The sequence below is a fragment of the Trachinotus anak genome, unplaced genomic scaffold (assembly GCF_046630095.1).
Source record: "Trachinotus anak isolate AG129_WGS33_773 ecotype Australia unplaced genomic scaffold, CSIRO_AGI_Tana_v1 ptg000034l, whole genome shotgun sequence".
NCBI lineage: Eukaryota > Metazoa > Chordata > Actinopteri > Carangiformes > Carangidae > Trachinotus > Trachinotus anak.
Window position 1 is genome coordinate 1,083,173 of NW_027273885.1, and position 26,110 is coordinate 1,109,282.

At 42.8% G+C, this 26,110-nt stretch overlaps 1 protein-coding gene across 2 annotated transcripts in view; it reads right to left on the reverse strand.

The window, feature by feature from the left end:
* Positions 1 to 715: 715 nt before the first annotated feature.
* bcas3 (BCAS3 microtubule associated cell migration factor) overlaps positions 716 to 26,110 on the reverse strand; it is a 314,178-nt gene continuing 288,783 nt past the window's right edge. The window contains exon 24 of one of the 2 annotated variants that reach the window (XM_071471601.1): positions 716 to 2,116. In XM_071471601.1, coding sequence (XP_071327702.1) covers positions 1,968 to 2,116 — 149 coding nt within the window. In that variant the 3' untranslated portion in view covers positions 716 to 1,967. Of the gene's footprint in view, positions 2,117 to 5,933; positions 6,508 to 26,110 lie in introns of those variants that run through there. The other variant, XM_071471606.1, reaches the window with a different exon arrangement.

Below are 26,110 nucleotides of genomic sequence, written 5' to 3' on the forward strand. Positions count from 1 at the left end.
GAACTGTGGCTTCTTCATATTTAGTGCCTCATTGTTACAAACTGACACGTTGTGCATCAGTTTCCAGGTTTTTCTGCGTATTAAATATAAAACATATTGTTATTTATGACATTAGTGTCTCTGATGATCAAAAACATTTATAGTTTATACTTTTGAAGATATGAAACAGTGTAAAATGTTTTCAATAACATGTTGGAATCAAATAAAAAGTTGAAACCAGAAACTGTAGTTTTTTCTCTTTGCTATAAAACTTTAAATTAACACATTTTGTAATATTTTTTTATGCAGCATTTATTTTGAAATACGTGTGAGTAGAAATACAGTTTTTAATTTACATATGTTTCAGCCATTAAGTTGTTTAATAAATTATTCATTTAATTATTTGTGCAAAGTTTCTCTTCATGTTTTTCATTATTTTTAATTTGATGACTTTTAGCTGATGAATAAAGCATAAAAGGATGAATCCACTGCTGCTGATTTCCTTTCATTTGAATTACTTCAGTTAAATATTTGACTGCAGTTTGAGAGAAGATCACACAGGAGGTTTGTGCTGATGAGCAGAGAAACAAACTCTGGTTTCTTTTCTCCCTCAGAACAAAGAGGCAAAGTCGCCCATAAAAAGTCCCTTTAACAGCGTTTAACTGCCTGTTAAAAACATGGTACTAATTACAGCGGTGCTGTGAGCTGATGGTCACTGAACACAGAGAAAAGACACTTTCATTTCCTCCAGTTTTATTCTGTTTTTATTTGCATGAATGCAGAGAAAAAAAAAAGTATTTTACAGATTAAATCTTACAGTGAACAACAAGCGTTTACTCCAGACTCAGGCCGTCAGACATGTGGGATTGTGGGATACATCTTCTCTAAGGTGACTCTGAACAGTGCATTTCATTTTTCACCCAGTCAAACAAATAAACAGACAGAGTGTGTTTCATAAAGATGTTTCTGCCGAGCAGAGTCAGGCCTCTTTGCTACTCCAACATTTAAGGAAAATACATTTTTATTTTTTAAATCTACAACTAACTTTTGGTCAAAAGTAGCTAATGTACAAAATGAAGCGTGATCTCTATAATTATTCTGCTCAATCTGGATTTATTGTCTGGAAAAGGCTGAGTGGGGAAAATACATCGAAACATATCTTAGCTGTAAACATCTAAATTACTTCAGCCACTTAGTCATAGTGTCGTCTCATTACTGCGTCTGTTGTCAAATGTGATTACGAAGAAAATCAAAGGCATGAAAGGACCAAATTTAATCAGAAACATTTAGTCAGAGGCCACGAGAGCAGCAACACACACACACAGACAGACAGACACACACACACACACACACACACACACAGGAGCCGCTACATGTCGCTGACTGGAATCAACATTTCTCATGTGTCTGTGTCTGCGCTCCCTTTCTTTCTTCTGGCTCGTTCAGACAACAGGCGCACCGTTAAACTTCAAACATACACACAGAAAGGTGGAGGAGGGGTCGGGGGAATGGGGGGGGGGGGGTCAGGAAACATCAGGAAACATCAGCTGTAGAGAGGAGAGGAAGGCCGGTCTCTCCGGTTTATGATTGGACATAACGAGGTAACAAGCAGGGTCAGACTGATTTGTGGGGCTGAGGCTGGTTTGTTATTAAAAATCTAATATTGAAAATAAAGGCTGTTCCTCCCTGACCACAGCTACTTCCAAATACTTGCTGTTAATCTTTGTCTACTGTCATTTTGAGGGCAAACACAATCAATTTCATTTTTTGGAATGACTTTTGCATCACAATGGTCAAATTTAAAATGATTGGAACAGCTTCAATAAAAAATGAATTAAAACGTTAATACTGGGATCACACTGATCTGTGACCAGCTCTATGATGAGGGACGGTTCAGTGGTGGCTGGACAGGTGAGGTGGGAGGCAGGCAGGTGGTCAGGTGGGCTTGCTGGACGGTGGTGGTTCTCCCTAGAGTGGAGGTGGGGCCTCTAGGGGAAGTTGGTGGGGAAGAGGCTGAGGGGCTGGCCTTCGTTGGTGGGCAGGGGTGAGCGGTAGCCCTCGAAGTTGCGCGGGATGCTGCCACTGGTGGAGCCGGAGCTGTTGCTGAGGGTCTCGATGCTGCCCTCCCTCTGCAGCTCTGCACGGAGAGAGAGAGAGGGAGAGAGGGAGAGATGAGATGGAGCCATCAGCTGATCACACAACAGACCTGCACCACCTCTGTCTCCTTATTGTCTCACGCTCCACTCAGACCCACCGAGGTCACGGTGCAGGTCAGACAGGAAGTAAAGGCCTCACTGTGAGGGCTGAGTCTCACTGACTCAAACATGTAAAAAACATTGGTGATGAACAAATATCTCGTGTCCTGATGTTTTCAGTAACTTTTGTACGGTGGCCCTGAGGGTTCATCACCCTGCAGCTAAAGAAAACATGTAAACAGACACAACACAGATTCAGAAAACCTCTTCATCAATTTGACAACACGTGTTATAGTACATGTGCTATAACACATGTACTTTAACACATATAATGACTATATATAAGGACTGCAATGCACATGCTATAATACATGTCTTATGCCACATGTACTAGAGCCCATGTAGTATAATACATGTACTATAACACATGTCCTATAACACGTGTTGTAACACATGTGCTATAATAAACCATGGTTGTATGATTCATCAGTTTTTGTGTCCCCTGGGAACAGTTGTGTTGCATTGTGTGTATTTGCAGCACATGTGTTGTCAAAGTGATGAAGACATTTTCTGAAATTGTCTTTCGTCTGTTTACATGTGTTTTCTTAAGCTGCAGTCTGATGAGCCCTCAGGGCCACCGTACTTATGCAAGTTCTTTATTGTTTTATTCCAGCTTGGTTCTTGTGTGTTGAAAGTTTGACTTGTTTTGTTAAATGAGCAAAAGTGAGAGTTAAAAAAAAGAGTTTATACTGTGACTGAAACTTAAAGTTGGAATGTTATTGTGATCCCAGATCCCAATAATTAATTTGATGGCTACGCTGTTATTATTGTTATAGATTTAATATCAGAGAGAATCATCCTTCAACAGACCTTTTCTGTACATGAACATATCAAAACAGTTTCAGACGTTACAGGAGGATGATTTTAAAATCACAGAGATTCAGTTCATATGACAACAAATATTTTACAGCCTCACAACCAGATTTAACAAACGTGGTTTCACAGATAACTGTGATCCCTACATTCTCCTGTGAGCATCACGATCCTGAGTCTGTGTAAGAAGCTGAGGAAATCATCACTGTGGGACTGAGCCACAGCATCAGACCCACCACCTCCCAGAGGATGCTGGGAGAGGTGGTGGGACGGCCCCTCCCTGTGGACCCGCTGAGCTGCTCTGGTGAGGACCTCTCCATGAGGACTTCATTACTGTCACTACAGGCTGTAAATCATATCTGCTGATGTATGGACAGGGTGGTGTGTGAGTGGCGGCGTGATATTAAGACTGTGATGCATGTAGTGAGTAGTGGCGTCTGTCAGGTGTCAGCTGCTCGTCAGAGCCACAGGCCGATGGTGGAAGGACAGAACAAGCTCCTCCCGGCTGCAGGAGCTCAGTCATGTGACTGTTTCTTTCACACCTGTCCAACCTTTATCTTTTCTTCTTCTCTGTTTAAAATCTGCCTCTCGACAGGAGCCGGTTCAACCAATCAGCTCGTTCAACACGTTGAGCTGAGAAAGGTGTGTGTCAGCTCTGTGAACCTCTGACCAGATGAATGTGAAACACCCGGCAGCCATGTTGATTGGCTTCATGTCACGTGACACGTCATTTGATGCCTGCAGCTCACACCTTGTGTCGGCTGCAGGAGCCAGGTTCTGGTGAGTGAATGTGATAAACCTGAGAGGAACAGAGGAGAAACAGCTGTGCAGATGTTTTATCACACACACACAAACACAAACACACACAAACACACACACACACACACACACACACACACACACACACACACACACACACACACACACACACACACACACACACACACACACACACACACACACACACACACAGCTCTGGTGGAGGTGTGTTGTTTCAGTTACCTGTTCGATGATCCAGTCTGACGCTCAGAAAATGCTGCAGACTGGTTTGCACGACCACGACTGTGGACTATTTTTATTACGACAATCATTCTATCTTCTGTTGTGACAGTTGCCAGGTAAACAGCAGAAATACAGAGTTCTCATTACAAAGCAATCTACCAGGAATGTGTTCCATTTTTTCTTTTTGCTTTGTGAACTTTTCCTCCAAACTTCTAAACTAAATTCATTCATTTAGTCTTTCTCCATCCTCTCGCTGCAGCCTCTCCATCACTGTGGAGGCTGCAGGTTGTGCTGCTGTTCAGCTGTATCGTGTTCTAACAACAGCTCTTTCTATTAGTTTGTCCAACACATTTATATTAATGAGGACTGAATAACAGAAACATCTCTCTGTGCAGTACAGCTCAGCAGCAGCACACACTCCATCAACAGTAAAAATGTTAACTTGTAGATTTCCTGCAGGACTGTTGGATTACACTGACCTAGTTTTAGCTCGGTGTTCCTAATAAACCGACAAATCTCATATCTCTCCTTTACTTTAAACTCATATATATATTTGTATATAAATCTTCTTTTATAATAAACTAACACATAAACTACACAGAGGTGTAACTGAAGTGAATGTGTTTCATTCAACATCAGTGTGGACAGTTCAGTTAATATTGACACCAGTGACATGACTTTTACTCTGTTGACATGTATGTTATGACTTGGTCCTGTCCAAAGAAAACTGAACTGAACTGACTGGGGATGATTTGAAAAAAATATCTGTGGAATCACTTTTGGAGGAAACTCAACAACAGCGTCTCTCAGGATGCAGCAACATATAAACAGTGTAACTGCTGCTCCACAGTGAAACGGAGACGTTCTCTGAATCTGCTGTGACCTGCAGCTTCTGCAGTTTCAAACACTTTCCACTGCTGCAGGTTTTATGGTCCCAGAATGCCACGCTGTAAAGTCTTTGTGCCGTCTGAGGGGACGCTTCCCTCCGTCACTGACTAACTGCAGGACTCATCAGTGACCCTGAGATGAACAGGAGGCTTAATTAGCTGAAGAGTCTTTGTAAATTCACACAGAAAAGCTCAGTGTGAGTTGATTCGTGCTGCAGATGTTCAGAGGCTGATGTGTCTTTGTCACTGAGACCCTGCAGGAAGTGGGCGCTTCTTACTTTAGCCCAGGAAACCTAATACAAACCACACTGTTATTATCCAGGCTAACACGCAATGTACCACTCTGCGGTGTCACCCCGCCCACAGCCTACCCTCCCCGCCCCCACCGCCTCCTCCTTAATGCCCCCACACTCCGAAGGGCAGAAATGCTGCAGTAATCACAGGCAGAGGTGGCGACTGGAGGTTCACTGCTCTGCTTGGATTTACAGGAGGAAAACTGACACTTTACTGGACGACGCTGCTCAACATACAAAACCTTTCACAGAGTCGGCCCTGTCTCCACTGGCAGAGAGTAAAAGTGTTACTACAAACTGCTAGTGACTGAAATACTGACTATAATGATAATATGTCATAACTATCATATATTAACTGGACATCTAAATATTTATAAGAAGAGGAAGAAGAACCCCGGCTGTGTGTACTTTGGGTGTGTTAAGGAAACCCACACCCCCCCAGGTGTTCGACGCACTGCTGATATCTCTGTACTGACTTTTAGAAACGATCAGAGGTCGCGGTCCTTCAGTGTGGCCCCACCCCTCAGAGACTGTGGTCTGAGTGACTGGGTCCTGGTGCGTTCACACCTGCACTCAGAGCTGTTCACCTGGGACAGATGTTAACACCAGGTGTGAACACAGCCTGAGTCCCTCCTCTCTTCTTCCTCCCCTCAGTTCCAGTGTGACACCCAGGGGTTGTTTGGGAAAACCCCCCCTCCACTGAGCCTTTTTGCCAGCCTGAGCTGGATGTGCACTGTTGCAGTGTTGTTGTGGGCAGTGTAAGCTGCTGAACACCCAGTAAAGCCCTAAAGGCCTTTTCTAGTGCTGCCTAATCCACCTCATTGTGTGACGACTACCAGCTATTCAACAAGTCTTAACCTCTCACGCCCCCGACACAATCCCAGCGCTGCACCGCTGCAGATCTGCTCCTCTGGGGCTGATGTCACTAGGTAAAGTAATATGGTTATTTACAAGGTGGTTTTGTGTGACTTGATGTGCAGATAATGTCGCTCTGGAGGGAGGCCAATGAAGAAATGGAAACTACTGTGGGGTTTGACTGATATGGGCTTTTACAGGAGCCGGCTGATAAATATTTTATGATAATATATAGTAGCTTCAAAAATGTCATTTTCAATGGCAAAAATCATGTGTATTTAAAATATGAAAGCTGAGAGCAGCATCTGAAATCCGCCTGTGTGGACGCTCTACGCAGGGTTTTCTCCAGGACAGCTTTGTCTCTGATAGTGGCTGGATCCCGGGTCTGTGCGCCTCTTCTCTGGGAGGACACCAGTGGCCTGACTTCAAACGAAGGTGCAAATCAACACAAGATACAGGGTTGAAGAAGCTATCAGTGAAACGGCAGCGGATGCCACAGCTGGTGATAACGGGGGAGGGTTTTCAGGCCAGAGCTGGGTGTGTGTGTGTGTGTATGTGTGTGTGTGTGTGTGTGTGTGTGTGTGTGTGTGTGTGTGTGTGTGTGTGTGTGTTCTTGGCCGTGTTGAACAAGGCGGAAAATTTTACTGTTTTTTAGACTCAGCGTCGCACAATCCGAGACACATATAACGACACAGTGGCAAGTTAATACCTCATGAGCCAGTGGGACACAGGGAACAGTCAGAAATGGTCCAGTCTGCACCATCAGCTGTGAACAGGCCCTAATCCTCTTATACTCTCTCTCACACACACACACACACACACACACACACACACACACACACACACAGAGAGACTCCTGCAAACACACTTTCATTTTCATACAAACACACAAGCTCAATCTACTCTCAAATGCGAAGTACAACAAATACTGTAGCAGCTGAAAAACTCAGGCTGGTTTTTCACTTAAACCTTAAACTAAACTTAAAGAGAAAATACAGTTTGTTTTTTTTAATGTTGTGGTCAGTTTCTATTGGTTCTACTGAATGTACTCACCAGTCCTGACAGCAACAAGCAAGACGACACTGAAACGACTCACAATGCGTTCAGGGACAGCACTGAGTGTAGGTCACCTGTGTACCGGCAGCACAATCACTGTCGTTATGCATGTAAGGAGGAAAATGCACTTGAAGCATAAAAATACAGTTAGTGTTGCATTTGAGCACCTATGACACACTGAGCTGGACTGTGGTAAAGAAATGACGTGTGTGTTCTGCCTGACGTGAGACGGACGACAGTGAAACGCTCCTGTGTTGACAAACCATGAGCCCAACTGTAATTTATTATGTGACGTGATGACAACTGTGCTGAGTCACGTCCATCCACTGAGGACGACCATGAAAGTTCAGCAAAGAGAAAATGGACCTTAAGATTTATTTATCTATTTTCTAATTCTGTGACTTCACCTTAATCCTGACTCAACTTTAGTCTCTGCTTCAACTTAATTCAGATCTTGAACTTAAAGATCCCACATTTCACACTTTTCCAGTGTTTTATTTGAAGTTAGATTTTGAAGATATATTTGTGGTTTTAAGAATCAGTGTAGTTTTACATCTCCTCTCTCAGGCTTCTCTCTGGAGCTCTAGTAACAACAGGTCAGTCAGCCAATCAGAGGAGAGGATCTGAGCCTCTATCCTTTCTGTCCTTGTAGCTCGCTCAGCGACGGAATGACTGCTTGGTGTTGTGTTGTTAATAAAGTTTAAAGTTTGGGCTGAAGGCGGAGGGCGGAGACTGCTTTGTTGTGACATCACAAAAGTCCTGACGGCTCATTTTAAGGCTCAGTTTCTGAATTCAATTTATAATCAATAATAATCAATATAATAAGACCTGCTTTATAATCAAAGAAGATATGGAAATCTCGCTTTTCACAATTTGGCACTTTAACACTGTGCTACCACTATATAGTCAAGTATTCATCCACCCACCCACCCCTGCCTGGGATGGGGGCAGTAACCCAGAGTGATGCGATACTTATCCCAGCTGATTGTTTCTGTGTTAACTTTAATCTCACCATTGGCCCCAGCTGGTTCTGATCAGTGCTCTCACATCATATTCCAACCCCCAACAGTCTCACACACACTCACACACACTTCCACTTCCACAGCAGAGTGTACACATCCTTTCCGATGTGAAAAATGACTCACATACTTGCTGGTGTTTCACCAAATTTCCAGCTGGTGCCAGTACTTTCAAAACGAAGCCACCGACAGCCTGTTTTTGTGCTGGTTTAGTCACTGCTGTCAAGTTTGACCTTTAAAATGAACAAAAAAGTAGAATCATAATCTAGGAGATCCACTAGCTTTCTAACGGTAGTTACAACTCACGGTGATGAAATCTCTGCTGGTGGAAATCATATTTTAATCCAGAGCGATGATGTTTCCACCTGATTCTTATGGTTTCTCACAGCAACGATCAGATCTGAGGTCAACTACGTGAATAATATACGTAAAAACACCATTAATAATAAGGACTTACAGATGTTTTACACATGAAAGCATGTCAGCATCAGTATGTGAGACCTCGCTTTGCACAATCCTTAGAAAGCTGTCCAGTTGGACGACTGAGTCCACATTAGTGGGAAAGCTCATTAACATCAACCAGAGATCATCCTGATGGACTGTGAAAAGCCAGGCTTAACACACCCTGCTGTGTAAAGGCCAGCGCACATTAATGCAGCTGGCGACACAGACACACAAACACACAAACACACAAACACACAAACACACACACACACACACACACACATGTGCAGGGTTCAGCTGGAGCCATGTGATGGACACTGAAACCTTATTTTGATTCATATTTCATATTGTCAGTCAACAGGAAACATTGAGATGCTGGTGGAAAGGTTGATGCTCCTGAGTCATAAACACCTTGACTGATGATCTACCTGTCTACATCTCTCCTGACCAATCAGAGAGAGATACTCACAGCACCAACAGCGTCCAGCCCACGTCCTGTTGAGTCCACTGAGAATGGCTGACGGCCTCATGCTTGACCTGCACACAGTAAACCACAGCCGGCAGCTACTCCCATGAATCACGATACTCAACAGGTTGTGTGATTAAGGAACAAATGAAAAGAAAGCAGGTGATTCATGGGGCTGCTTCAGGCCTTTGAGCGGGGACTTTCTCTCCATCTTCTCTGACCATATATTCTGAGCTGTGCAGCTGGCCGCAGCTTTTCAAGGACTGCTCATTAGAGTGTGTTATAGAGGGTGCCAACAACAGGCCGGGGAACTCCTTACACTCCACATGGGCCGCTTTGAATTAGGCCTCTAATGAAAACCTAGTGGTGACCGAGGCTGTGACTGGACACTCACCCAGAGCAGACTGACAGCTGCCGACTGCTGCTCGGGCGACACGGGCCAAAAAAATACAACAACAGACCCAGACTGGTCTGTCAGATGGAAAACCTACACATACAGCTAACTACAGGTAATTCAGCAGCAGATCAGAGCATCTGAGAACCTTCTGAAGGCAAAGACCTGCACAGGTAAAGAAGAACTACGACGTTGACCTGTCCAGTCGACCCCAGAGACTTGTAGAGTTTATATCAAGGAGCAACAACCTTAATTTGTCACTTCTGTATCTAGTTTCACGCAGTAGGTTCCTCGGTTGTCTCTGATGATGCAGAGTGGGGTTTGTGGAAACTCTATCTCTTTTCTACACGTATCAGAAAAGAGCTTCGGGGCTCACATAAGCATTTTAGAAAGACGGTGCATCAACAGTAAGTTCTACATGTGTAAGCACTTCATGGACAAACTGCCGATGGTGGGGAACAGATCCCGCTCTGTGGACCACTGAAACATCCTAACCTGAACACACACTCACACACATATGGTTTGACGTCCGTTGACAAGCATGTCGGGACACGGTGGCTCATGGTTTTGGACAGGACGGCTGCTCTCAGCTGAAAGAGGTTGCTGGTGTTGGTGTCTGCTGAGGACACTGATGGACGGCACAGCGTCAGGAGGCTGTCGCTCCCCATCATGTCACATATCTGACCAGCCCCACGACTACACCGGGGTATGGGCCGGATAAGGCTGCTGTCAAACACGAGAGGAGCTACCTCTGACTGCCGTGACTCAGAATGAAGCTTTATTGATAAGGTACGACACTTCCTTCAGAGTCAGACGAAGAAGGACAATGTTCAAAGCTTTGGATTTGAAAGGAGTCAACAACAGAAAACCAGCCCTGGATTTTACCAAGACGATGTATAAGACGTATAGATGTATAGAAATGAATCAGTTTGATGATGCTTGAGGTTTGGTTGGGTTTGACCCGGACAGGCTTGGTTTGGGTTAAAATAAATAATTAGGTTTAGGGAAAGATCTTATGGACCTTTGTTGTCATGGTTACAAAAATAACTACAGGAACAATTGAGCTTATAACAAGAATAGCATCGACTTGGCAGTTGGAAACAGGAGACAGGATTGTTTGGTCAACCCATCCATCTTCCTTTCTATCCACAATGCATCACTCTATAATCGCGTCTCGTCAATAACTGACTTCCTCCTTTGGTCCCGTCATAAATCCTATGACCCTACGGTACCTTGTCACCTGAAAGTGAACAGCACTGGCTGAAATGAACGATGCTGTCACTACCTGGTAGATTTGCTGATTTTCATATTAAAAAAATCTCCTCATGAAAGGTTTCACTTAAGATCATAACCCCTCTATAAAAACCTTTATGAGATGTAACTCCCCAGTGAAACCTAAGATTCTACTATGACCGGCTGCTTCTAAAGTATATTCATTTGTTTTACTATGGAGTAACATCAAATGTTACAATCGACTGAATGTCTTCCATTAAAATCATATCAGGCTGTGTTCTGGAAATAAACTACAAGAGTCATTAAAGAGATGTGTCACCAAAGCCCCAGAGCAGCCCCCTTTAGTTATTTCATGGCGGTGCTGTTTCCAGCCTTGAAAAATCTTGAAGGCGTTTAAATGTCTTGTTGGACGTTCAGATTGTTTTCACTCAAGCACTGAAGCACATGATGGTTGGACGATTGTTTTCTGATGCTTGTTTTTTGTGTGAGCCCCCACACCAGCAGTGTCTCCATGCAGGATACGTCACCATCCTTTTTACCAGCATCAGTGACCATCAAGTCTGTGGTGAAGCTGTTTTTTTTTGCAAGTCTTTGATATGTTTTATCTGAGGCCCTCATCACACCGTCCTCTGACCGAGCTCTGCACATCAGCCGACAGATCTGACCCCGCTAACGTCTCAGCACTGAAAGAGCTGCCTGATATTTCTGTCTAAACGCAGTCATGATATCACTACAGAGACATAAAACACACAAACACACACACTGGTCTCCACAATGTTTTTCTGGAACAAGTGTGAAACCAGAACAGCAGTGAATGAAAGCAAACTCGTGTAGGACTACAGAGCTGGTAAGAAGATGGACACGACTCCATTAAGGACAACACCACTGTACTGTGGGTACTTGTGTACAGGTTAACCCTGAGAGACACACAAAACACATACTATACACACACAAAAACAGGCGACAAAGCAGTCAGCAAAGGGTCAAAAGGGAAAAAGTTCAGCTGGTCTGTATAAAAAGAGCAGAGTTCTTTGACAGGACGAGGAGCTGGATACAAAGAGCAGCTTCCATTACATATGGATTTCCTTTATGTACAGTAGAAAAGCTGTTCAGTGGAACAAATCTCTCATTCTTGGGTTTGAATAAACAGCAAGCTCCTTGTTGGGCAGGAAAAGGTCAGCTTTTAACCTGGGGTTTGACCTTTGAGAAAATACAATTTCCTTTATCTGCTTTTATGTGAAGCACTTACACTTTATTTGAACAGGTTAGATACGGGTCAAGAGAGCAGAAAACAGAAGATTTATATTGAAGAACGGCAGCGGGTGAACGTGAACAAGCCGCCTGGCTCCACAGTCTCACACACACGGTTTGACATGAACCATCACCAGTGTCGTGGTGCGTTCAAGATACTAGATGTTGTGTCGCATCCACTTTGTGCTACAAAGGCACAGCTGCAGCCACTAGCTACAAAGTGCTTGGTCATAAAGACAGACAGTCCATCAGTTCTACGCTCATTTATGCTGTAAAGTTTCTTTGCGTCCTGAAAGCTGAGGAGAAAAGGTCGACGGTGAGCAGCGAGCTAACCTGTGGTAGTCAGATTACACAGGTGTTAGCATGTGCAGGATATCAGAAAGTCTTCAGACCTTTTGCTTTGCTCCAAACTGTGGTCAGGTGCTTCCTGTTCGCTTTGTTATAGTTGAGATGTTTCTAGAACTGGATCAGAGTCGACCTGTGGAAAATGAATTCACTGGACATATATACTGTAAAGTCCCACACTGCATGCTTATTCTAGTTTTTGTGACATATCTTAACATATGTTTAGGATATATCAGTGCAGACAATATAATTTATCTTTTGTAAATATTTTGACTTTTTCATTTCATATTTCTAATTTCTTTTGTACTGTAGCACTGCACATTTCTCCACTGTGGAACTAATAAAGGGATATCTTATCTTATCTTATCTGATCTGTTCTTCTGTGATAAAACTGTGTAAGATATAGATCAGGACAAGTGCATAAAACCCTTTTAAAGCTTTGAACTACAGAAGAACTACACATTTTTTAACTTGTTATAAAATATTTTCAATCACTTTTATCTATTTTACTGATTTTGCAAAACATGATGTGTAACTGTGGTGTGTACAAAATAAAAATGCACCAGATTATTTTAGAGGTTGCCTTTGATTTTACCTTTTAATAAGGTTATGAATTTAGATTTAATTACACTTTATACATGTTATAATAATAGATAGAAAGTATTGTATATTGTGGATTTATATTATATATACACCAGAGTGTATCATTTTTTTCCTTTACTTTTACTAAGATATATAACTAATATATAACAAATACTTATAATAATAAAAAACTGAAGATGAGACAAATGATTATTCTCCTGCTGCCTTACTGATGTTTCTAGATAAATTATGACTAGCATGTCTTACAAACCCTTTTCATCGGTTAATGACCAAATGAATAAAATCACATTCAATTACAGACAATAATCCACTTTATCAAACAATCCACGGGCTTTTCTAACCTTTTAACAGAAGACACAACACACACAAACCCATCACAGGCTTGAAATAGCCACTGATGTCTCCCTCTCAAATCACCTGAAGGACATTTAATCTTAAGGTTAAGGCAGATGCGCCAAAGGAAACAAGCAACTGCTAGCATGCTAACAAAGTATACTGTTGAAGTCTGATTTTTTTCCTCATCTCTCTCTGCACCTTTCTACCTGCTGCTGAAGCTTCAAATGTTCAGCTGCACTTTCTAATGCTGCTCTGAAGCCCAAAGAACAGTATTTGGCACAGTCCTAATGTATGCAGTACATAGGCTTTCATACACACACATACACACACACACACAACATTGTGTTGACAGGAAGTTCTCAGTGTTGTGGGAAGCCGGCCTGGCTCAGCTCAGCTCAGCTCAGCTCAGCTCAGCTGCATCTCCACTATGTGTCCCATCACTTATTCATACCTCCATGTTTTATTGATACACACACTGGAATGCTGGGTCATGTCAGGAGAGACTGTGTGTGTGTGTAATATATGTGTATACATGAGAGTGTGTGTGACAGGGTGTGAGCAGAATGTGTGTATACATGAGTGTATACACTCCCAAAAACACATGATGTGTGTGAGGTGTGACTGATGCATCAGTGTGAATGCAAACACCGTGTATGTGCTGCTGTGTCACAGAATCATCAATGTTCCAGTCCATCTGTGATATGATGGATGTGACACCGTGTTCTGGATCTCACAGTTATTGTGAAACTGATTAACAGAACTGTTTCCTCTGAGAGTCTGAGTTCACACTGCGGAGAAAACTGACATCACTTCAGTTACTCAAGGATGTTTTCCTATAAAGACAGAAAGCAGTTCATCTTCAGCTGCACTAATAACTTTCTAAATGAAGCACATCAAGTTTGTTTTATCTTCTATTCAGTTCCTCATATAACAAACAAATGTGAATAAATGTTTCTCTGTAAAAACCTTTTGGATTCTGATTCTATCAACATAAGATTTGGTTCATAGTCTTTAGATTGGGATATATAATGGGATTATAAATGGGGAAGATCGGTCAAAAAAACGGGGGTGCCATCAATCAAAACACTTCACCAAGGGGCGGGGCTTAGCTGGAATTTGGCCAACACATACACTGACAGTTGCTTGCACAGAATCAGCTGTAGTGACTCGCTCGGCTTCGTTCAGCCCGGAACTCGCTCCTTCCCGCTCGCGGCCGTCTTTTGTTGTTTCTGTAGCTCCACTGTCACAATAATAAATTGATGTTTATAGCAGTTTTGCTTAAGAATCCTACAGGGTTCAGTATGCTTGAAATAAACCAGGTCACATGACACATCAACAACCATGTCTGAAGGCTAAAGTTTTTATACCTATTCTGAATGGACACGCTCATAAAGGCCGGGTGAAAAGCCTGCTATCACAGCCTCTGCCTCCCTCATCTCTCTCCATCAGTTCATCAGTCCTCTATCTTTATAGTCTCAAAGCAGTGAAGTGTGAAAATATGTATCAGGGTGCACAGTTTCTACGAGGCTTCATGGCGTTGCAGTCAGTTCTACAGACAAAAAAATGAAGGAACAAAAAAAGATCTTGAGAGTAAAGTTCAAGCTGTTCTTATTTTCACACCTCACTCAGGTTGTGGTTTCAGAAACAAATTTCAGTATGAAAAACATGTGGGGAGGAGGAGGTTTCAGATGCTGTTTGATGATTTGATAGAGACTATGTTCGAAGCTGACTGAGGTCATGAGGCTTCTTTCAGAAGGTAAAAGGTTGAGTTAGGACAAAGGACATGAGTCAGATCTCTTTTATCCTGCCAGAGGGATCACCTCATGTGATCTCATCTCACGTGACGTCACGGGGAAGCAGATGTAAACAACATGGAGACTGTGGTGCAACAACTTGTTGTAACCGTGGTCAAACTCTGCACTGAGAAGAAACAAAAGCAGAAGACTGAAGAGTCTGGATGAGAAAATGTTTGAGGAGTCAACACGGGCTATCCATTCTGCTGTGTTAGCTAACACTGTCTTCAAGTGCTAGACTGTTTACTGTTGCTTGGCAACACTGTCAGTTTCTCTGGGACTGATGTAATCAAAGTCATAATCATCCTGATTTAAATCACGGTGGTCCAGATGAGTCTAGGAGCAGTTCTGGAGGTTTAAGACTGAATGTGTACACTGATCACATGACCAGATAACCTGGGCTGAACATCGGTACCGACCGAGGTCCAGGATCAGATTTATCCTCAGATTGTTGGGAGGGGTGAACTGGGGTTAAATTGGGCCGAAACTCCAGACAGACATAAGTGACAGACTCATCTTGTCTTGGGTCAAACGTGAACTCCAGTCTCATTTTCATATTTAAATCAGTTGGTTAATATCTCACTGATTCTAGCTGCCGCTAAGTAAAATCATCAGGGAACACAACATTAACTTGACAGCTACGCTGACGATACACAACTATACATTCCCCTCAAGCCAAACGACATTAACACATGATGCTCCCTGACGACCTGCCTGTCTGCAGTCATTTATGGTTGAACAGTATTTTTTTTAAAGTTGCATGAGGATAAGAAATACAGAAATACCACACGTTCTACCAGGCTTGGAAACTTAAACCAGCAGAATAAAACGGAAGTAACAAGTCTGGGTGTAACTTTAGACTCTGATGTAATTTGAAATCCCAGATAAGCGAGGAAACCAAAACAGAAATGTTGCAAAGTTTTTAACTCCAGATGCTGAGGATCTCACTCATGCTTTCATTTCAAGCAGATTTCACTGCTGTGACGCTCTTTTTACTGGTCTTCAAAAAAAGTAAATCAACAAACTAAACCTAATTCAGAAGGCAGATCACTCCTGTACAGGCTCCACCACACTGGCTCCTTGTGTCCTACATGTAGACAAAGCTCTTAATGGTTTGGCCTCTTACATCACAGATTCCCTGTTGCTTTATGTCTTCTTTATGCCTCCATGAGCCCTTAGATCCTCTACAACAGGTCCCCCCCAAATAGATGGAGGACCAGTGGCTTTGTACAATAAGCTAAGAACTGCACCTTAATAATAATATATCTCCTGTGTTCGTACACAGAGCGTGTTGTCACCACATGGTCCAAACTCCAAACCACCCAGGTCTCATGTGATGGGAGTCATTAGTATCAGCTGGAGCGACAGTTTGGAGAAAATGGCCTGGGTGCAGTTTGAGTGACGGGTCACAGATCACGGCGAGTTCACTGCTCGCGTCAGCGGAGTGACAGAAGCAGCAGCGACAACAAGTGTTTTGCTGCGTGCAGCCATGGCCGCCGCCGGTGGTGAAGCAGATTGGGTGAAGTGGATCGCCCTCAGCCACGAGTCCATTTCTGACGCTGTGCACAAAGTGTGTCTGCAGCCCTGTTGTTGTCTCACCGACCCAAAACAGGAGCTGGAGCGGGGCTTTAAAAAGTGCTTCCCACCACTCTCACCATCTCCCTCTTTCTCTCTCTCTCTCGCCCTAATTCTCTCTCACTCTGTTCTCGCTCGTCCTCCTTTTCTGTGAACCCTTACAGCCCTGCGTGTGTGTGTGTGTGTGTCTCCCTTGAGCGAGCTGTTAAGTGCAGTCTCCAAAAAACTCCACAAAAGCCCATTTGCAGTCAGCAAGAGCGCCACACACAACGCACACACAAGTACAGAGTGACACTAACGCACACAGACACAATTTCATTCACACACTGAGATCCTCACACATGTAAACACACACACCCTTACACTTGCACACATGCACACTTTTCACACTTCCCTCTGGGCAAACGAGGCAGAGTGGCAGAAGCGAGGCTGGGATAAATGATACAATGATATCCAGGCCTGACTTGTCAGTGGAGCTGAGAGAGGATGAAGAGGAGGAGGATGAAGAGGAGGAGGAGGGGCGAGCACTGGCAGCTCTGAATACAGGAATTATTCTTCATCGTCTCACACTGTCGCCGCACATTAAGCTCAAACCTTCAACTGGCAACACGAGGGGAGAGAGATAGGCTGGAGGAGAGGTGGGGGATGGGCTGAAGGGCAGATATAATGACCACACTCTGCTTCCTCGCTCGCCGTCTCCTCTCTCAGCACCGCGGCACCATACTCTCCGGCCTCAGCCAGTCTCACATTCCCTTTTCTGTTCTTTCACTCAGTCCCTGATGTCTTCCCCCCCCCCCCCTTCCTCCCTGCGTTTGTTCTCTCTGTCTGTCACGGCACCGCTGAGTAGCTCTCAGGGAAAGAGTGCACTCGTTTGCTCTCTCTCTCGCTTTCTTCCCTCTCTTTGGTCGAAGCGAGGGGACAACACGGCCCTCTGGGTATTTCACAAAATGATTAACTAATAGTTTTGAGATATTCAAGTATCCAAATGGTGTGTGTGCGCGTGTGGTCCATTGTGTGAGCACTTCAGCCTGTGCATTAGGTCGGCTATTGAGCTCATAGTCACAATTATGCTATGTCCAATATACATACAGCTGTACATACATGGAGCCGTCAGATAAAGACGGGCCAAATTTATGCCAATTGAAACGTTGGACGCTGAAAGACTTCAGTGGATGGTCGGGAGGCTCGTCTGATTCATTATTTATCCAGCGAGCTCTCTGGACACACTGCGAGGACTTGGAGTCAGACTGGTGTTGAAAACTATTACAATGAGTTCACTTGAGGAAAGCAAAAGCAGAAACATTCAGCTCTCTGATTTCTTTTCCTCGTCTTCCACTGGCCTGTGTTTCTCTCTTTGTTCATTTACAGCTACCAGTTGCTGTTTGACTGCGGAGGGTCAGTGACCTCCTGATGGAGCCACGTTCATGTAAACCCTGTGTGAGGGTGTGGGAGGGGTGAAGCCCACAACAGCATTTGTGATGAGTCTAAAATCACATCACAGCTCACGCAAACATTTGTGTCAGGAGCAGTTCTGTCGTCTTCAACAATGACGATTCAACTCAATTCAGACGACAGGAAAAACCTGTATAAATAGAATAAATGATAATTAATGGCTCAGTGAATGGTTTGATGAAAAGGAAGTGAATCAGGAGCCTGGTGTTAGACAGTGCTGTCCACCACCACCATCATCATCGTCATCATCGTCATCATCATCATCATCATCAAACACCAGATGAGGGAATATCTCCTGGACCAATGCTGAGCCCTGAGGCTGTATATCAAGCTTATATTCAGATAAGTAACTTTGCAAAAGCAAACACATGTTGGAAATGCTGATAATAACCTTCATTGTCATTTGTTTTCTGCCTCCTAATGTTTCCTGAACTCAAAGGATTTTGTTTTGGGAAGATGGTGAAACTAGTGTGACCCTCAGGCTGCTGGTCCAGGTCTGTGTTCTGTTGGTCCAACCATCCAGCAAGAACAGGATCATTTCACTCTTCTCCAACATGCACTTGGTAAAGAACATTAGTGGTGCAGATATTTTGAAGGAGGAGGACCTGGACACTCGACAGACAGAGAGCAGCCTCGACCTGAGCAAAGATGATCAAGCATCTGTCTCAGCTGAATTCTTCAAAAGGTTTCAAGACACTTTTCAATCAACACAATTACATGCTTGGTTACGATCTACAGAGTTATTAACCAGCCTGTGTAAGCAGCATGTGGGTCAGAGCACTGTCATACAGGTAGAACAGTCTGTAAAAGTAAACAGCGATGAAGTGAATGCAGTGAAACAAGTTGTTCTGGTCATATTGTTTCTGTTACAGCTGCAAACTGCACAGTGGTGCTGTCAGGATGGTTATCAGGAAGAATTCACAGGCAGTTGTTGATCAGAGATAAATTAGATGTGATTTTTGTCTAAGTCAGAACATGACGCCAGAAGAAATAAGGACATGATAAATCTGATGTTTCGACTGCACTGGTGAACTGATGGAAAATCTTCTCTGCTCACAGGAAATGCCAACGCCTTTCTCTTGTCTTAATAACACTACATGTAAAAATAAAATGGAACAGCAAAGTGTATCGACCCTGGAAGCTTGGTGATAGTGACTAATCCAGGGCAAAGCACTTTCATTGGTGAGCTAATTGCTAACACGTCAGGAAACATGTCATTGCAAGCCATTAACAATGAGCTGCCATGAGTCACAAATCTGGGTGTCAAAAATCACCTGAGCTGAACTCGATGATTTACTTCAGCCCTGCAGGTGGATCCACTGATCTCAGTGATTCCATCAGAATGAACTGCCTTTATAACTGCTGGTGTGAGCAGATCATGACCTTAACCCGTCTCAGCAGAATGTGAATATATCACTGATGTATAGGGATGAATGATATGCAAAAAATATATATACATTGTGCTGCTTTTACTGTGAATGTTTTGGCAGATGTAGTGATACAAGTCAGTTGGAATGATCATTTTTTACATTTCACTTTCATTGACAAAAATAGAAAAAGGATGATGATGTGACTTTTGTTGGGTCTTGTACCAAACAAACCTGTTCCTTTGCATCTGGAGAGTATGGTTTATAGGCCGGGGCATCTGTTGTTGTGACACATTTTACCTTTGACATTTTGATTAATTGTTCTGCCCCATTGATATATCTATTAAATAATGCCATACAGTTATAATGTCACCAGTATCACCTGGACATGGGGGTCGGGGGTTGAACCTCAGAACCTGAACCTGACTGAAACGTGTGTGTCTGGTACCAAACGGTGTCTCTGAACATCTTGTTTAATTATTCTCTGTCTGGACGTCATGATACTCAGATAAAGTTCTTGTATAGTTCCTTGTGTAAAAACAACATTTTTAATTACACCATGGCTTCTTCTTCTTTAAAGAAAAGCCTGTTTATATTCCTCCGAGTGAAGCATCTAAAAAACTACTGTTTGCACCAAAACTTTTCCCACAAATGAACAATTTTAAACCAAACTCTGCTGTTTCAAACTTAAGCCTTTTACTTTATAGGCACTTGACAGGAAGTTACACATCTACCTCATATACATTATCTCTGTGACAGTGTTTCTCTTATTGGTGTATGGGAGAGACTGAGCCAAGTTTATATGTGAGTTGTTGGTGTGAATAACTGTGTGTATGTGCAGAGCTGAAGCCAGCAGACGTCTGTACCAATTGATAGGAAAAGAAGGACCTCCAAGCCTGTGCGCCGCCCCCCCAGCCGTCCCTGTGTGCTTGTTGCTCTTGTGATAGGTATCAGTGTACTAAAACAAGGCTGAATAGCAGAGAAACCAGTCGGTCGGCAGGATAATAGTGTGGCTTTGTGTGAATAGAATATGCAGCCAATTCAAATACAGGATGTATTGTGCGACCATTAAATCACACAGCTGTCTGAACAGGCGTGCAGTCTAGTTTCCACGTTTCCTTAATGGACCAATTAATGAGGTTTTCTATGGAATGATTTATATAATAGCAAAAGTTAAAGAGGCTATTCATTTTTACATAACAGAACAAAGCGACATGTTTTTTTCCTGTGCAGATTGTTTACATGGCTTCAGGCTTCAAGACACAGATGAGCCACTTTACTGCAGAGACAAGAGGAGAACAGTGACACCATGTTCAAACCGTACATGATGTTCCTGTGAGGCTGTCTGAATGGACACGTCATCCCCGGTTTGAAAAGGCAGCAGGTGTAAACGTCTTCTTTTTAGCTGATACAGTGGATACACAGTGTATGTGTTTGCACCTTAGCTACAAAGAATGCTTGATTTTCATTGGCTGGAGGGTGTCCATTACTTTCAGACGACCACGTCGCGCTGACGTCGTGGTGTCAACACTGGTCTGAATAAATAGTCAAAGCTGGAAGATTATTAGTCTTTGGGTTTTTCCTCATGTTGAATATGCAGACTGATGTTAATTTCAATTAAAGCTGTTGCCAACATAAAGTCTGTGTTTTAAGTGTGTTCCATGAAAATATGAATATAAAATACTTTTACTCTGATACTCTGATTTTTGCTGGTAGGACTTGGATACTTCAGACAGCAAATAATGCAGTTTGCTACACACACAGAGCTCCAGGGATGATGTGTTTTTGTAAGTCAACCAGGAAGTTAGCATCACCCTGGCTCCCTCCACAAACAGCCAATAGGATTTCTCAGTTGTCTTTTGGATTATTGCAGAAAATCAGCAACAGTTTCTGATCCTGACAGGTTTAGTTCAGCAGGATCATCTTCACTAATGACTCCACCTTATGATGTTTGGAGCCTAAATACAACCAGCAGCAGTAAAAAGCTCATGTTAGGCTCTAAACCAACGACCCCACGGTCACATGACTTCACCGTCACCACCACTAACCTTCAGCCTGTAGTCTGATTCAGCTCTGAGCTCTTCTACAGAAGCCTTTCCTCTGACAGAGTTAGTGACAGTTTGTAGAAACACAGCGAGGCTGTAAAGGTGGACTGGTGAGGAGATCGGTTTTCATGTTGGATGTTGGACAACCTCTGTCGTCTCATTTAGACTCTTGTTAGCAACCGGCCTTTTTAACAGACGCAGAAGCTTCAAGACTCAGGACTGAGGGATTTACTGACGGATCTGATGACAGAGAATCAAACCTGAACATGTGTTGAGCTGCTGTTAAACACAGGCCTGACTTCAGTCATCAACGACTCATTGGTCTCACTCTACTGGTGGATGATGCATTACTTTTCAATAAGACAGTGGGTGGCCTTGATCACTGATTAACATAGACTTAAATCTCAGCACGATGCACATAGGTATTTTATCTTAAAGCTCCACAGTCTAAAGGTAGATGTCCATGTGTTTGTGATTATAAAGCAGGTCTAGGTTCTATATTAATACTGTGAAAGTATCAAAGCCTCAGTCCACAGAGAAATGCACACAGCCTGTATTCAGAAACTGAGCCTTAAAACCAGCCGTCAGGACTTCTGCAACTCTGTGATGTCACAACAAAGCAGTCAACGCCCTCAGCCACGCTCAAAGCCCCGCCCACCTGGACCCACCATCCAACTTTGCAGGATTTGATTTCTCTCAGTCTTACTCTGAAATCTGCTGTATTTTTATTCAGTCACTCAGTAAACAGTCGGTGACCTGTTGTTGCTACAGCCATGTGCTGTGTGTTTACTACACAAACCTTACAACAGCAGAATGACACAGGCTGAAACAGAATTAACCACAAACAGGACAGTGTCACAAACACATGACAGCACGACGTTCACCCAGCAACAGTGTGTACAGGACACTGGTTGTTGTTTTAAAGACAAGCCCAAAATCTGGACTCTAAAAAAATAATGAGAAATAATGAGTAGATGAACCAATTACTGCCCACAGGGAATAATAACTGAAGCAAATCTGCTGCTTTACAAATGAGTAACAGTAATGAGTAATGTATTGCATTTTTCCAGTCAGGAGCCCAACACTGGTCAGATGCATATTGCAGATTACAGGCTCTTAGCAGTTTGCCAGTGGCATTAAAACAATAAAGCATTACATTTGATAGGTTATTGTAATATACAGAGCACATTCATCAAACGGAAAAGGAACACTCGGTCCAAATGAAAAAATAGCAGGCTATTAAAGTGCAGTGCTGTCCGGTGTAATATTGATTAGCAAATGGGGTGAGAGAGATAACTAATGCTGCGCCGTTTCTTTAAGAGAGTTTGAGAACAAGTGCTAAAACCAACATGTTCACATGTGTTTGCAGATACAGTCACACACACACACACACACGGTTCAGCGTCTGAGAGGAAACCCTCAATCTACACTAAGAAATGACATCAACACATATTTCCTATGTCAAACTTTCTTTATCTTTCATACATTTTGCACACCCACACTCTGAGCAGCATATGGCCACAGAGCTGATGTTTTCTCTGAAGTGATAACATCAGAAGTACAGTGGAACGCTCCCAAAGCATACATACAGTGTGTCACCAGGCCAGAAGCCTACGGTCCAGGCTCCAACAGCAAAGGACCAATTACTGAGTCAGGATGCCTGTTTGGACCTCCGCCTGCACACTCATAAATAATCAGAGCATTTTAAGGTACAGCACACACACACACACAAACACACACATGTGTAACGGCTAGTTATTATAACATGTATGCAAACCCACAGACACACACATGCACACTGCAAAAACACATGTATGAGACTGCTGGAAGTAATAAAATCAACATATGCATCAACACAGGAAATACTCTCTGTGGTGCTGATAAGACCCCCCCCCCTAAATATCAGTGTTGAGTCAGGTGTTGAGACAGACAGCTGAGTTCTGTTCAGACAGACTCATTATTATTATTATTATTATTATTATTATTACTCCCGGCTGGGATCCAACAAACAAGAGATGGTTATGACTCAGTGGGTGTGGGTGGTCTCCTGCACCCTCACCTCATCAATCAACAGATCTAACCCCCCCCCCCCACACACACACACTGCAGCACAGTATCATGAAATACAAACAGAGCACTGTTGGCATCATGAGAACATTTAACCTAAACCTGAAATGATCCAGTCTGACTGTGACGACACTGTGAGTCATGATATCGTCAATAAGGCTGAAGATCTCACACACAGGAGCAGATTCCTGAGGTGGATTCATTTCAGGACAGAAACAGTTTCCACAAAGATAAACATGGGATCTTAAATTATTCAGACATTTTCAATGCTACTTGAAATTAAATTTATTGCAAAAGTCATGTTAGAACCAAAATAAACACATCTCAGAAACTTCAATTTTTTTTTTCTATTGACACAGAATTTGGAAACTAAACAATAACTAGATGGAATAAGAAAAAGGTAACAACAAACTCTGATCAGTTAAAGCTGATACGATGCATATTGTACTTTTACCCCTGTTCAGGACCAATGGAGTCGAAAGGCAACAAAAAGAAACTGTACTTCTGTTCGGTTTCACTGCAAAAGAATCAAGAAAATCTAACAATAATTAGATGAAATACGAAGTGGCCCGATGGTGGAGTGGTTAGGGCGCATACCACATGAGCAGATGCTCTCAGCAGGTGAGCGCCGGTTCGACTCCTGACCGGCCCGACTCTTTCCTACGTGTCATTCCCCCTCTCTCTCTGCCCCGTTCCTGTCACTCTCCACTGTCCTGTCAAAAAATGCCCAAAAAAATATCTTTATAATTATATGAAAAAGGTCCATTTTAAGAAGCATCAACTACAGTTGTGTTTAGTTTAAGTTGATATGATGCAGGTTGTGCTGTTAATGCTGCTCTGGATCAACAGAGCTGAAAGAAAAGAAACACCTGAGAAACACCTGGTTTATATTCTGTCCAGAGAGAAACACTTTATCTCTACCAGCTGATGAAAAAGGGATTTCATTTACCTACAAAGTCAAAAGTCTAATTCAATAACCAGATTAAAATATTAAAAGACTGACTGATGCATGACCAACTGAACTTCACATTTCTTTCTTTCTTTTTTCTTTTTACAGTCAACACAGCTCTAAACTCAATTACATTAAAAAATGAAAATGCATCCATGTAATCATAAAGAGCAGCTTACGTGTTTGTAGGAAATCAGGAGAGGATGTAAAACACTGCTGACAGCTCTGGAAATCATAAGTACCAAAGAGGAAATACTAAAAATATTCAAAAAGAAACTAATCTCAATTTATCTGTTCACTATTGCTGATTAATTTGACACCAAAGTGACTCAGCTTGGTTCATGTTTCCTGCGGTAAACACAGTGTCTGGTATCTCTTTCCCCAGAAAACCCCTCTGATGCACATGAAGTGACAGCGTGGCAACAAACATTCAGCACCAAAGATGGAGGCACAGTAAAAATACCCTCCCACTTCAAATACTGTATATTGTGAAATGACATGATGCAAGTAAACGGACATAAAAAGTGCCATTGTCCCTGAGCTGCTCTCAGCTGAGATACACCAGGTCGCGCTCAGCACTCGTCCACTCTCCATATGGCTTCAATGGAATTTATGTTGGGCAGGCACCAATAAGCCAAATCTAGTTAGCAACATTATATCATTGGAGGCAAATCTAATTTCAGACCCAGTGTGTTTTAGTCGTCAGTGACTCTCTCTCTCTCTCTCTTCCCTCCTCTTCTCCATCCTCTGTTCTCTCTCTCTCTCTCTCTTCCCTCCTCTTCTCCATCCTCTGTTCTCTCTCTCTCTCTCTCTCTCCCTCTGTCCATCCGTCCATCTTTCTCTGTGAGTGTCACCTGCCCTCAGAGCTGGCGACGCCGGGTCTCGGCCTTAGCGTGAGAGCCCCATTACCCTGACTGGAGGCTTTGTTTTCCCTGTGAATCTGCGAGAGTGTGTGTGTGTGTGTGTGTGTGTGAACTGGAGGAGAATGTCAGATAGACAGTGATTTGTTACATCAGCAAGCATTCCAGCTCTGAGAGCCTCTGAGTGTGTGAGGAAACACACGGGGGGAAAAATGTGTTGTTTGTTGTTGTGTTTCCATCCACATCTTTTTGTGTAAATTATCATTTGACAATTTGTTTTTGTAGATGAAAAAAAACTGTGATAAATGGCAGCACAGAGCATAAACAATGACGAAGACTCAGCTGAAACTGAAAACTGAAAGACAGTTTGTAGAAAATTCACTCAACAGTTGCAGGGAAACATACTGTAGTGTGTTGGGGGTGGGGGTGAGGGGGCCAGAGCTTCCCAGCATGCTTTGAGGCAATATGGTTATGGACCTGAGTTAAACTGTGTTCTAAATCATCACAGATGTCACTTGACAACAGGCTCGGGCCACTATTCCATAATATCGTGATATTATAATATTGTGCAATGTGCAATATATTTCAAAATATCACAATTTTTCCTTCTTTCTTTTCTTAAAAACCTAAAACACAAAACACAAAAATGTAATTATGTATTATAAAAAACATTAGACATAAAATCTAATAAAATTATACTATAAATATATTGTGAAAATTGGTGCTGAAATGTATTGAAATATTACATTTTGGGTATTGCCCAAGCCTTTC